We start from the raw sequence: 14,888 nt of genomic DNA on the forward strand, positions 1-14,888 counted from the left end.
TACCTTCCTAATTTAGGACTCTCAATTGTATATATATCTAAGCATTATTCCTCTAATAAAGTTGAAGGGGAATTGAGAAATACCTTGGTTGATTACATGGTATCAGAGCCATTGGCTCAAATTCTGGGTTTGTTCTTGGGTCACAGAATAAAAGTGACCTGTAGTGTCACTGCCTTCAAAGGGGGAAGCGAGGTGTCAAGATCGGTTGGTACCCGAAGTCCGGCGACTTGAAGTTGAACGCGTGAAGCTCACGCGTTCGGACTGAGAAGCAGGACGTGTCAATTGACGCGCCGGCGCATGGAGGAGCGTAGCAGCTTCTTTTGACCTCCGACTAGTTCCATTGGCGACGCAATCCTGTTTTCCGGCCGGGGTGATATTAGGCTATCAGATTGCGTTACCGCTCTATTGCATCCAGGGTTTGAGGCCAAACATCTTATTGGGTTCTTTTGACTTGAGTTTCCATTGGCCAAGAGTCTCTGCAAGTCGCACAATCCAAATCTCTTGGGACGACTCCCCCTTTGCCGAACAAATCTAGACATCGATCGAGGGATCGCAAAGACTCATCGACGACTGCGGAATCGCTGTCGCTGGTCCGGCGAACCCTGCCCCTCGATTCACCTTCCTGAGATGCCTTTTTCTCAGATCCCGCCACCCTCTCACGCCTTCTCTCCGCCGCTAAAGCGATGTCGTCTTCCGAGATCATTGAAGGCCCCGATCTCCACTGCCCAGAGGAGCGCCTTTTATTGCTGCTTTTCGGGCCCGACACACGACCCACGACCCACGTTTGTGTGCAGCCCTGACGACACCTCTGTCTCCGGCTCGTGCTGCCGAGCTCCAGCGCTGGAGTTGATCCAGTTGAACTGCTCCTCTTAGAAACCGGACCGATCTGAGTTTCTTTGCCCATCTTGGTTTCCACGACAGCAATCCATTTTCCCTCACAACTTTCAGGGTGAGAAAGAGAGGGAGTGAAGGGTTTGACGCACGCTTTTGACCCTTTGACGCTTTTGACACCTTCTTATAAGAGAGGTACTTGTCTCTTTCTTCTTGCTGTGGTAAATTGTAATTTTTTGTCTGGGCTGATTACGTTAGAGATTGAATTTTATTGTCATGGAAGAGAATAAGAATTCTGTTGCTGATATAGTGCCTATTGTGTCAAAAATAACTGAACACAAATTAAATGGGTCTAATTATATTGAATGGAGCAAGACTATCAAAATTTATCTGAGAAGTATTGCTAAAGATGACCACTTGACTGAGGAACCTCCTAATGATCACACTAGAAAACTTTGGATGCAAGATGATGCACGGTTATTTTTGCAGATGAAAAACTCTATTAATAGTGATATCGTTGGTCTGCTGAGTCATTGTGAATTTGTTAAAGAGCTAATGGATTATCTTGATTTTCTGTACTCTGGAAAAGGAAATGTATCTCGGATGTATGATGTATGGAATGCCTTTCATTGTCCTGAGAAGGGAGCTAAATCCCGAACTGCATATTTTATGGACTTCAAGAAGGTATATGAGGAATTGAATGCACTTATGCCTTTCAGTCCGGATGTTAGAGTACAACAGGCTCAACGGGAACAGATGGCTGTTATGAGTTTCTTATCTGGTCTCTCATCAGAGTTTGAGACTGCAAAATCTCAGATTCTTTTTGGTTCTGACATTGGTTCCCTTCAAGAAGTTTTCAGTAGAGTTCTACGAACTGAGAATGTCTCGTCTTCTCAGCACACCAATGTTCTTGCTGCCAAAGGAGGAAATGCAGAAAATGCAAGAAGGGTGAATAACAAGGGCGGAAATAGGGCATTTGAAAATCGTGGCAATGATTCCAGTACTATTGTGTGTTTTTACTGTCATGAGGCTGGCCATACCAAGAAGAACTGCAGGAAATTGCAGAATCGAAATCGGAGAATTCAAACTGCCAATGTTGCTACATCTGATACTGCTACATTTTCAGACTCCTCAGACAAGATCGTTACAATGACAGCAGAAGAGTTTGCTAAATATTCACAGTATCAAGACGCACTGAAAGCATCTACTCTTATTAGTGCTCTGGCAGAGTCAGGTAAAACATGTCTTGTCTCCTCCTCAAACAAATGGATAATTGATTCAGGTGCCACAGATCATATGACAGGTAATCATAAAACTTTCTCTACCTTCAGAACACATTCTGCTCCTCCTGTTACTGTTGTTGATGGTTCTACCTATGAGATTAAAGGGTCTGGGATTGTGAAACCAACATCTTCTATTACGTTATCTTCTGTGTTAAACTTACCAAATTTGGCCTTTAACCTAATCTCTGTCAGTAAACTTACCAAAAATCTGAATTGTAGTGTCTCATTTTTCCCTGATCATTGTGTGTTTCAGGATCTTATGACGAAACGGACATTTGGTAAAGGACATGTATCTGATGGGCTCTATATTCTTGACGAGTGGGTGCCTCGATCAGTTGCGTGTGTCAATACTGCCTCTCCTGTTGAAGCTCATTGTTGGTTAGGACATCCTTCTCTACCGGTGTTGAAGAAATTATGTCCTCAGTTTGATAATTTACCTTCATTATATTGTGAGTCGTGTCATTTTGCGAAGCATCATCGTAGTTCTTTAGGCCCAAGGATTAATAAACGGGCTGAGTCTTTGTTTGAGTTAGTACATTCTGATGTTTGGGGTCCGTGTCCTGTTACTTTTAAAACTGGGTTTCAATATTTTGTTACCTTTGTGGATGATTTTTCTCGAATGACTTGGATTTATTTTATGAAGAATCGTTCGGAAGTATTTTCCCATTTTTGTGCCTTCTCTGCTGAGATTAAAACCCAATATGATGTGTCTGTGAAAATATTAAGAAGCGATAATGGAAAAGAATATGTGTCTAACTCATTTCAGAACTACATGAGTCACAATGGGATTCTTCATCAAACATCTTGTGTTGATACTCCTTCTCAAAATGGGGTTGCTGAAAGAAAAAACAGGCATTTACTTGAGACGGCTCGTGCACTCATGTTCCAGATGAAGGTTCCGAAACAATTTTGGGCTGATGCAGTTTCCACAGCTTGCTTTCTGATCAACCGTATGCCCACTGTAGTGCTTAAAGGTGATATTCCGTACAAAGTACTACATCCACATAAATCACTTTTTTCACTGGAACCAAGAATTTTTGGATGTACATGCTATGCTAGAGATACAAGGCCTTTTATTACTAAACTTGATCCTAAGGCGTTAAAGTGTGTTTTCTTGGGGTACTCAAGACTGCAAAAGGGCTATAGATGTTTCTCGCCTGATCTCAATAAGTATCTAGTATCAACGGATGTTGTGTTCTCAGAAGACACATCCTTTTTCTCTTCACCCACAAGTTCTACAAGTGAGGAGGAGGACGAAGAATGACTTGTGTATCAAGTGGTTAATTCAAGACCAACTGTTGGGCAATCAAGTGTGGTTGATTCTGATGCGTCTCTTGCTCATTTGGGTCCTGTTGTTAATATTCCTCCTGCTCCAGTCAAACCACCCATTGTACAGGTGTACTCTCGGCGCTCAGTGACCCCAGATACATGTCCTGCACTAGCTCCTTCGTCATCTGATCCTTCCAGTGATCTCGACCTTCCTATTAGCCTTCGAAAAGGTAAACGACACTGCAAATCTATCTATTCCATTGCTAACTTTGTGTCTTATGATTACCTGTCATCTTCCTCAAGTGTTCTTGTAGCCTCTATAGATTCAATTTCAGTACCTAAAACTGTTATAGAGGCCCTGAATCATCCTGGTTGGAAGAATGCCATGCTTGAAGAAATCTGTGCATTGGAGGATAATCATACATGGAAACTTGTTGATTTGCCTCAAGGAAAGAAAGTTGTTGGCTGCAAGTGGGTCTTTGCGGTAAAAGTTAATCCTGATGGCTCTGTGGCACGACTGAAAGCCAGGCTTGTAGCTCGAGGATATGCTCAGACTTATGGAGTAGACTATTCTGATACTTTCTCTCCAGTTGCCAAACTAAATTCCGTTCGACTATTTATTTCTATTGCTGCTTCCCAACAGTGGATGATACATCAGTTAGACATCAAGAATGCTTTTCTTTATGGTGATCTAGAAAAAGAAGTCTATCTAGAGCAACCTCCTGGGTTTGTTGCTCAGGGGGAGTATGGGAAGGTTTGTTGTCTGAAAAAAGCTCTCTATGGATTGAAGCAGAGTCCCCGTGCTTGGTTTGGAAAATTCAGTAAGGAGATTCAAGCATTTGGCATGAACAAGAGCGAGAAAGATCACTCTGTTTTCTACAAGAAATCAACTGCTGGTATCATACTTCTTGTGGTTTATGTCGATGATATAGTTATTACAGGAAATGATCATGCAGGAATCTCTGATCTTAAGGCATTCATGCATTCCAAGTTCCATACAAAGGACTTGGGTGAACTGAAGTATTTCCTGGGAATAGAAGTATCAAGGAGCAAGAAAGGGATGTTCTTATCACAGAGGAAGTATGTGCTTGATCTGCTTAAAGAGACTGGTAAGATAGAAGCAAAACCATGTACTACCCCGATGGTTCCTAATGTACAACTTATGCTAGATGATGGAGATCCCTTCCACAACCCTGAGAGGTATCGGAGAGTGGTTGGGAAACTGAATTATCTCACCGTGACGCGACCAGATATTGCATATGCAGTAAGTGTTGTTAATCAGTTCACATCTGCGCCTACAATAAAGCATTGGGCGGCTTTAGAGCAGATTTTGTGCTATCTAAAGAAGGCTCCTGGTCTAGGCATACTATATAGTAGTCAGGGACACACTCGCATTGAGTGTTTTTCTGATGCGGATTGGGCAGATTCTAAGTTTGATAGAAGATCCACTACAGGTTATTGTGTGTTCTTTGGTGGGAATCTAGTGGCTTGGAGAAGTAAGAAGCAGAGTGTTGTATCCCGTTCGAGTGCAGAATCTGAGTATAGGGCCATGGCACAGGCTACTTGTGAAATCATATGGATACATCAACTCTTATGTGAAGTGGGAATGAAGTGCACAATGCCAGCAAAGCTTTGGTGTGACAATCAAGCTGCTCTTCATATTGCTGCAAACCCAGTCTATCATGAAAGAACCAAACACATTGAGGTCGATTGTCACTTCATTCGTGAAAAGATTGAGGAAAATCTAGTCTCTACTGGCTATGTGAAGACTGGAGAGCAACTTGGGGACATTTTTACAAAAGCTCTAAATGGAACTCGAGTTGAGTACTTTTGTAACAAGCTGGGCATGATCAACATCTATGCTCCAGCTTGAGGGGGAGTGTTAGCTGTATATATCTGTACATACCATAATTTGGTTGTTTCCTTAGGGATAATACCTTCCTAATTTAGGACTCTCAATTGTATATATATATATATGTATTATTCCTCTAATAAAGTATGGAATTGAGAAATACCTTGGTTGAGTTACATGGTATCAGAGCCAGTGTGCTTTATCTAACCAAATGATCGAGTGCTGTACCCCTAAGGAATCTATTGTCAGGTCGCATAAGGAGGATTTGGGTGATTTCCTTATTGATGGTCTGTCCCCCGGGAAAATGGCCAAAGTGCGAGAGGTATTATGCTCTCTTGACATTAAGGTGTATTCTAGGAGGAAGAATAGAGGCCCCACAGGCTATTGAGACTTGTTGGTTTTGGCTCGGAAGGTTAGGGTCTTCGTGTTTTCCCATGAAAATCATTAGTTGGAACGTGAGGGGTTTGGGATCAAGGAATAAGCGTAGGATGGTTAAAGATTTTCTCAGGTCAGAGAATCCGGACGTTGTGATGAATCAGGAAACAAAGAAGGAGAAGTGTGATAGAAGGTTTGTGGGTAATGTCTGGACGATCAGAAATAAGGATTGGGTTGCTCTTCCGGCGTCTGGGGCATCAGGTGGGATTTTGATCATCTGGGATTCAAAAAAGCTGTGTAGAGAGGAGGTGGTAATAGGATCTTTCTCGGTCTCAGTCAAGTTCGCTTTGGACGAATGTGGTCCTCTTTGGATTTCTGCTGTTTATGGTCCAAATAGTCCCTCACTTAGGAAGGATTTTTGGGTGGAACTTTTTGACATATATGGATTAACTTACCCGCTTTGGTGTGTGGGCGGTGATTTTAATGTCATTAGGAGAAGCTCAGAAAAAATGGGGGGTTCTAGCCTAACTCCAAGCATGAGGGACTTTGATAGTTTTATTAGAGAATGTGAGTTGCTTGACCCGCCTCTTCGGAATGCTTCATTCACTTGGTCGAATATGCAAGAGTCTCCCGTGTGTAAGAGATTGGACCGTTTTCTCTACTCAAATGAGTGGGGACTGCTCTTTCCCCAAGGCCTTCAAGAAGCTTTAATCAGAAGGACATCGGATCACTGACCAATTGTTATGGATACCAACCCGTTTATGTGGGGGCCAACACCTTTTAGGTTTGAGAATATGTGGTTACAACACACTAAATTCAAGGAGAACTTTAAAGATTGGTGGAGTGGGTTTCAAGGAAACGGATGGGAAGGTCATAAGTTCATGAGGAGACTTCAATATGTTAAAGCTAAATTGAAGGAGTGGAATAAGTTTTCTTTTGGAGAGCTTAAAGAAAAGAAAAAAAGTATTCTCAATGATTTAGCTAACTTTGATGCCATTGAACAGGAAGGGGGTCTCAATCCTGATTTGTTAAGCCAAAGAGCCTCAAGAAAAGGGGAGCTAGAGGAGTTAATATTGAGGGAGGAAATTCATTGGAGACAAAAAGCCAAAGTGAAATGGGTCAAGGAAGGGGATTGCAATTCTAAGTTTTATCATAAAGTGGCTAATGGCAGGCGGAATAGGAAATACATCAAGGAGTTGGAGGATGAGAGGGGCTTAGTGCTGAAGAATGCCGAGAGTATCACAGAGGAGATCTTACATTACTTTGAAAAGCTTTACACAAATCCTACAGGAGAGTCTTGGGGTGTTGAAGGATTAGATTGGTCCCCTATTTCGGAAGAGAGTGTGCTAAGGTTAGACTCCCCTTTTACTGAAGAAGAGATTTATAAGGCCATTTTTCAGCTGGATAGGGACAAGGCTCTAGGGCCAGATGGCTTTACTATTGCCGTATTCCAAAGAGTGTTGGGATGTGATTAAGGAGGATTTGGTGAGAGTGTTCGCTGAATTTCATAGGAGCGGAATTATCAATCAAAGCACTAATGCCTCTTTCATTGTTCTAATACCCAAAAAGAGTTTGTCAAAGAGAATATCAGACTTTAGACCCATTAGTTTGATCACTAGTCTCTACAAGATAAGAGCCAAAGTGCTCTCAGGGCGGCTAAGAGGGGTTTTACATGAGACCATCCACCATACTCAAGGCGCTTTTGTTCAAGGGAGACAAATATTGGACGCGGTTCTTATAGCGAATGAGATAGTGGATGAGAGAAGAAGGTCAAGGGAGGAAGGTGTCGTATTCAAAATAGACTTCGAAAAGGCATACGATCACGTGAAGTGGGATTTTTTGGATCACGTGTTAGAAAAGAAGGGGTTCAGTCCTAGATGGAGGAAATGGATGAGTGGATGTTTATCTTCGGTATCTTATGCAATCTTGGTTAATGGTAGTGCTAAAGTGGGTTAAGGCTTCAAGAGGATTGAGACAAGGCGACCCTTTATCCCCTTTTTTGTTTACTTTAGTCGCAAATGTACTGAGTAGGATGCTTATGAGAGCTGAGGAAAGAAATTTGATGGAGGGTTTCAAGGTGGGTAGGAATAGAACTAGGGTGTCCCATTTGCAATTTGCTGATGACACCATATTCTTTTCTAATTCAAGAGAGGAAGAGCTGCAGACTCTGAAGAGTCTTTTGTTAGTGTTTGGGCACATTTCTGGGCTCAAGGTCAATCTTAACAAGAGTAGTATTTATGGCATCAATCTTGATCAGGTTCATCTTTCAAGATTGGCTGAGATGCTTGATTGTAAGGCGTCTGGATGGCCTATTCTATATCTGGGTCTCCCTTTGGGCGGGAACCCTAAGGCGTGTGGCTTTTGGGATCCAATGATTGAGAGAATCTCAAGTAAATTAGATGGGTGGCAAAAGGCCTACTTATCCTTCGGGGGGAGGATAACTCTTATCCAATCTTGTCTTACCCATTTGCCAAGCTACTTCCTTCCTTATTCAAAATTCCTGCTTCAGTGGCTGCAAAAATCGAGAGGTTGCAAAGGGATTTTTTATGGTCAGGGGTTGGGGAAGGCAAAAGGGATCATTTAGTGAGGTGAGATGTGGTGTGCAAACCGAAGACAATAGGGGGTTTAGGTTTGGGGAATATTTCTTGGAGGAATCTCGCTCTTCTAGGAAAATGGTTATGGAGGTATCCTAGAGAGGGTTCAGCTCTTTGGCATCAGGTCATTTTAAGCATTTATGGTTCACACTCTAATGGTTGGGATGCTAACACTCTAGTCAGATGGTCACATCGCTGTCCTTGGAATGCTATTGCTCAAGTCTTTCAGGGGTTTTCTTTGATTACTCGGTATGTGGTAGGAAACGGGGAAAGAATTTGGTTCTGGGAAGATTTGTGGCGGGGGGACCAACCTTTGGGAACCCAATATCCAAGACTATTTAGAGTAGTCGTGGATAAAAACATTTCTATTTCTTCAGTTCTCGGTCCATCTCGGCCTTTCTTGTGGAATTTGAATTTCCGCCGTAACCTGTCAGATTCTGAGATTGAGGACTTAGAAGGCCTCATGCGCTCTCTTGATGATTTGTATCTTTCTCCTTCGGTCCCAGATGCTAGATTATGGCCATTATCCTCTTCAGGGCTTTTTTCAGTCAAATCCTTTTTTCTAGCATTATCTCAATCTACTGGATCCCCTTAGAACTTTCCTTCAAAGTTCGTGTGGAAGTCTCAAGTTCCTTTCAAAGTGAAGTCCTTTGTCTGGTTAGTGGCACACAAGAAGGTGAATACTAATGACATGTTGCAAGTGAGAAGACCCTACAAAGCCCTTAGTCCTGATATTTGTATCCTGTGCATGAGGCACGGGGAATCAACAGATCACCTTTTTCTTCATTGTTCCTTGACGATTGGGTTGTGGCACAGGCTATTTCAGTTAGCTAAGATGGATTGGGTTTCCCCAAGGAGCATATATGACATGATGTCCATCAAATTTCAAGGCTTCAGTAATTCTAAGAGAGGGGTAGTTTTGTGGCAAGCTACGAGCATAGCTCTAATTCGGGTTGTGTGGTGGGAAAGAAACGTAAGGATTTTCGAGGATAAAGTAAGGAATTCAGAGGTCCTTTGGGACTCTATTGTTTTCCTTGCTTCCCTTTGGGCTTTCTGTTCCAAGGCATTTAAGGGGACTCCCCTTAATGTGATTCAGTTGGATTGGATAGCGGTGTGTTCTCCATAGGGATTGGCCCTTAGTGGGAGTTCTTTTGTTTTTGTGTATTTTCCTGTTTTTTAGTTGTCTTTGGTGGGAGGATTTCTCATCCTTCTTCTTGTACTTCTTTTTATATTAATATATCTTTGTGGCGTTTCCAATCAAAAATAAAAAAAAAATAAAAAAAATAATACCTTCCTAATTTAGGACTCTCAATTGTATATATATCTAAGCATTATTCCTCTAATAAAGTTGAAGGGGAATTGAGAAATACCTTGGTTGATTACAGAGAGGATAGAGGATAATAAGGCCATTGGAAATAATTATAATTCATTGGATGACTCTACTAGTGATAGTCATTATAATGTCATAAGACAACTGGATTTTAGAAGAGAGAAAGAGGAACTAAATTGGAAACTATTGATAATGACATAATTAATTTGGTTATTATGAATTGTATGATTTTATGATTTGTATGATCTTTTCTTTTCTTTTTATTATTTATTATTATTTTTATTTGTTTAAATTGAGGCTTACACCTTGTTTTGCCTCAGGGTTTACACTTGACCTCATTTAGGCAAAGTGCCTCAAGACCGTCCTTAGCCTTTTAAAACATTGCCCTAAGGACAAATAATTGATTATACATTAAAAGCAATTTATGCAAATGGCTCCCTTGAAACAAATTATTTTATACACACAAACACAAACATGCATACATATGTCTCTGTGTGTGTGTGTTTAAATCAGTTATAATATAAACAGCAACAATAACAAAGCCTAAAGTCCAACTATGGAGTTTTGGTTATGTGAATTTTGTCAAATAAATAATTAAAACAACGAGTATCTGTTTTCAATGAATTGATGAATATTATGATTGACATGTAAGCCAGATGGCTTTTGGTCATAGTATCATGTGTCTATATCCGTTCTATTAGATCCATTCTCCCTCCTGTTCTCCAATCATACAGATTGGATGTTAACAGCTAACAACTTCAAGAAAGAAAGAAAGAAATAGTAGGATTTGTAAGCTATTGGAAATGTAGGAGTGGATCATGAATAACCAACCTATTTGCTTAAATTCTATTTATTTATTTTTTGTGCTTTAACAAACCTGGCTCAAGTGGTAAAGGGTTGGGTGGGTTTATGAGAGGTTCTAGGTTCAAGTTCCTCAATTGCCAAATTTTAACTTGGAGCACCATTTTATATATTTAACTTTTAAGTTATCTTTTTCTATCTTAGTAATCCATATTGCTGCTTTTTTTTTTTTTGATCTTGTTCATCTACCGCTTAAACATTTTATTTTTCACAATGATATCTGTTTTCCTTCTAAAAACAATGTAAAAATTAGTTAACGCTGAAGAAGCCTTTCTAAGGACATTCTGATCATAAGTTTTTGTGACATTTCTTCATTTTGTGGTTTCTAATTGTTATCTTTTTAGTTGTTGCTTCTGATTAATTTTTTAAATAGTTCCTGGTCATATAGGCACTTAAGCCATTTGTTTTTAAATTTGTTGCGTGGGGTGGGAAAGGGATTAGATTACTGATGTATTCAATTCATCAATATCTCTTTTTGGGCTTTTCTTTGCATTTTAATTCATCCTGCTCAATTAACATGGCTACAATGCCCTGCCTATTTGACTAGGTTCGAAACTTTGAATTGTGCTGCAGATTTACGTATTATCTGGAAATTATTATTTTTTTTTTATTGGCAGATAGAAACAATTTTCAAGGGCAAAGCTTGCACTGAAATTAGAGAATCTGCATTGGGTTTAACAAAGCGGCTGGCCCAGACTGCTCAAGAAACCTTTGGTGATTTTGAAGAAGCAGTTGAAAAAGATGCAACAAAAACTGCTGTGTCTGATGGAACTGTTCATCCTTTGACAAGCTATGTGATCAACTATGTGAAGTTTCTTTTTGAGTAAGCCCCTCTGACTGTGTTGCTATCTTCTAGCTCCATTCTTTTGGGCAAGACAGATAACAGTTTCATCCATGCTAATTGGTGGTATTTCTATTAAGGTGAAAAAAGGGTAAAATAGATCTAACATGATATGATGTGATCCAAAGTACCCTTACAAACATGGTGGTCTACCATAGCACCGAATACTAGGGGTTTCTGAAACAAATTTTAATTTTCCAGGAAAGAGGTAAATATATTGCATAAAGCAATGCAATAATTTTCTCAATTGAACGGACGAAACTCATCTTTCCTTGAGGATTGAATATGTCACAAACTATACCTCAGAAAAGGAAAAACTAGAAAACATACCTTGCATCTCTAAGCATCTGTAAGCTCAAATAGAAAGACACAAAAAATAAATAAGTGAATAAGGAAAAAGGGGAAAAATTCTCCAAATGTAATGAGAGAGAATTCTCTCTGAGTTTTGAACTCAAAAACTGGGAAAAGAAATGTTAAGGTGATTTGAATTCCTACAGTCACTTACATTTTACATTTAAGATGATACACATCTGTTTCACTGATGTCTCATTACACTCTGATGCGCCTGTGTCATATTTTGGGATATATTGAACTGGTACTGGATTATGGTTATTCGATTAGTATCTGAAGCATCGTAGCAATATCTGTAAGAAGCAGTTTTGTCTTGAACCTACATGTTAGATGTATCCTGATGTTTTCTAGGACCCCATGCATGAACAAATATTTCTCTTGCTGCTTTTTGCTTCCCCTTTTTTCCTGATATTATATTAAAATGTAGACATAGTTGACAATAAAATTGCATGTATTTACAGCTATCAATCAACACTGAAGCAACTCTTTCAAGAATTCGAAAACGAAAAAGGAACAACTTCTCAGTTAGCATCAGTAACAATGCGAATAATGCAGGCTCTTCAAACCAATTTGGATGGGAAATCTAAGCAGTATAAAGATCCTGCTTTGACTCACTTATTTCTTATGAACAATATTCACTACATGGTCCGATCTGTGCGTAGGTTTGTTTCTAGACTTCTGTACTTCCAAACTTCCTTTTGAAATGTTATCAGTTTGTCTTCCATGCAGATCACTGATGGTGCTTTTGATGTGTTGTTTTCAGGTCTGAAGCCAAAGATTTATTAGGGGATGATTGGGTGCAAAGACATCGAAGGATTGTGCAGCAGCATGCAAATCAGTACAAGAGGAATGCCTGGGCAAAGGTATTCTCTGACCCAATTGAATGAAATCAGTAGAGGAGTGCTCTAAGGAATTGCATTTTTTATTTTTATTTTATTTTTTATGAGAAACAAAAAATGTATTAATTACTATAAAGAAATCACAAGAAGAATGAGAAATCCTCCCCATAAAATACAAACTTGATCAAAAGACCTAAAACAAACCTCCACTTTACAAGGAGATTTGTACAAAACAAACATGCAAGTATTACATCACCAAAAACTCATCTAGGCTCCTCGCAAAGTAGGCTCAACCCTAAGGTGTATATACGGAAAGTTAACTAAGCTTAATGACATTCAAGGGGATGACTTTAGAAACGTTAGTACAAGAGGCTAAAAAAGAAATAAAGAAATGAAGTAATCTTCCAAAGGGTTTTGCCTCTAGTAGAGTTCCTATATATCACAAACACTCCTTGGTTGAACCCACACCATCCCAACATTTGAGAATAGCCTGTGCCATAACCCCAAAGTAATCAAACAATGTAGGAAGAGATAATCAATTGTCTTGCTACCTCCCTACATAGGATGGACCAATCAAGACTAAGAGCTTTGAAAGGTCTTTTTAATTATAGCATGTCATTGGTATTTACCTTCATATGTGCCTCTGACTAAGCAACGGTCTTGACCTTAGATGAGACTCTTTATTTCCACAAAAATTCAGTTTGATGGAAAGAAATTGAATTTGATAAATTGGACAAGGCTTAGAAAAAATATTTTACTGAGAATACTCTTCAAAAAAGAAGGTACCCAAGCTTTCACATTTGGAACTGATGGGGTCAAATGTACACGGGAACAAGAAGTCATTAGTCTTTTAAGATCCTCAATCTCTAAATCAGTTAGGTTTCAATGGAAAATAAGATTCCAAGAAAAAGAGGGCATTATCAAAGATAGCTGAAATGGAGAGGTTTCTAACTGTGGCAACTCTGAAAAGTCTTAGAAATTGTAAACACAAAGGTTGATTCCCCACCACACATCTTCCTAAAAACGAATTTTGGTTCCTTTACTCACCACAAAGCTAGTGTGTGTAGAAAAAAAACTCAGAAAATAAATGCAATGGCCTTCCAGGGCAACAATGTGATCATCTGACCATGTTATTGGCATGTCACCCATTAGGATGTGCCTTGTAGATACTTAAAATAACCTGATGCCAAAGGATGAAACTTTCCTTAGGGTACCTCCAAAGCCACTTCCTTAATAAAACCAGATTCCTTAGAGCAATTTTCCTTAACCCTAAACCACCGAACTCCTTATGCTTACACATGAGATCTCAATTGACAAGATGATCCCATTTACCCTCCACAAAACCCAAGCATAAAAAGTCTCTTTGCAGTTTTTCAATCCTTGAACCTATCGATGTTGGAATCTTGAAAAGGGATAAGAAGTAGTTTGGTACGTGAGACAAACAAGACTGAATTAGAATAATTCTACCTCCTAGTGACAAAAAAGTTTTTTTTTCCACCCATCCAACCTCTTAGAGACTCTCTCTCAATCACTGGATCTTAAAATGAGTTTGATTTCAAATTCCTCCCTAAAGGAAGACCCAAATACGTTATAGGCCAATTAGAGACTGAACAATCAAGCATCAAAGCCATCCTCGAGATTTGATCTTGACTAATGTTGATACTAGAAAGGGTGCTCTTATTTAGATTGATTCTAAGCCCTGGTAGATACCTAAAAACCAACAAAATTAGCTTAAGAGTTGGCAGCTTTTCCAAGGAAGGTTTAGAAAAAAAGATGGTGTCATCAACAAATTGTAAATGAGACACTCTAGTCTTATTGCTGTCCACTAGAAACCCCTCGTATAAGTCTCTCTCCTCCACTCTCAACATCAATCTACTTAAAATATCAACCACAATGATAAAAAGAAAGGGGAAAGAGGATTTCCTTGTCTTAAGTCTCTAGATGCCTTAACCCAACCTTTGACATTTCTTTTCGCTAAGACTGCAAAACTTGTTGAAGACAAACATCCACTCATCCAAGACCTCCATTTTGAACTAAACCCTTTTCTTTTAAGTACATGGTTGAAAAACCCCAATCTACATGGTTATAAGTCTTTTCAAAATCAATCTTGAAGACTACCCCTTCCTCTCTTGATCTCCTTTTCTCATCCACCAACTCATTTGTAATCAAGACAACATCCAAAATTTGCCCCTCAACAAAAGCTCCTTGGGACATGAAAATGGTATCCTAGAGGACTTTACACAATTGTCTTGATAGTACCTTAGATATGATCTTGTACAAATTAGTAACTGGATTGATAGGTCTAAAATTTGAGATTCTTCTAGTTTGACTCATTTTTCATGGAATTGCCTTTTTCCCCTCTACTTTTAAGGTTGTGGCTGTTGTTTCATTATTTTCAACTTCCTTTTTCCCCCTTTATCTTATTAATTAGCAGAGAAGACTTCAATTTCTGTGTGGGTGGT

General features: G+C 39.5%; 1 protein-coding gene across 1 annotated transcript in view; it reads left to right on the top strand.

The window, feature by feature from the left end:
- LOC117928142 (exocyst complex component EXO70A1-like) overlaps positions 1 to 12,489 on the top strand; it is a 42,930-nt gene extending 30,441 nt beyond the window's left edge. The window contains exons 7-9 of the mRNA XM_034848011.1: positions 11,013 to 11,218; positions 12,049 to 12,249; positions 12,351 to 12,489. Coding sequence (XP_034703902.1) covers positions 11,013 to 11,218; positions 12,049 to 12,249; positions 12,351 to 12,474 — 531 coding nt within the window. The 3' untranslated portion in view covers positions 12,475 to 12,489. The remainder of the gene's footprint in view (positions 1 to 11,012; positions 11,219 to 12,048; positions 12,250 to 12,350) is intronic.
- The last annotated feature ends 2,399 nt before the right edge of the window (positions 12,490 to 14,888 follow it).

The sequence above is a fragment of the Vitis riparia genome, chromosome 13 (assembly GCF_004353265.1).
Source record: "Vitis riparia cultivar Riparia Gloire de Montpellier isolate 1030 chromosome 13, EGFV_Vit.rip_1.0, whole genome shotgun sequence".
Lineage (NCBI taxonomy): Eukaryota > Viridiplantae > Streptophyta > Magnoliopsida > Vitales > Vitaceae > Vitis > Vitis riparia.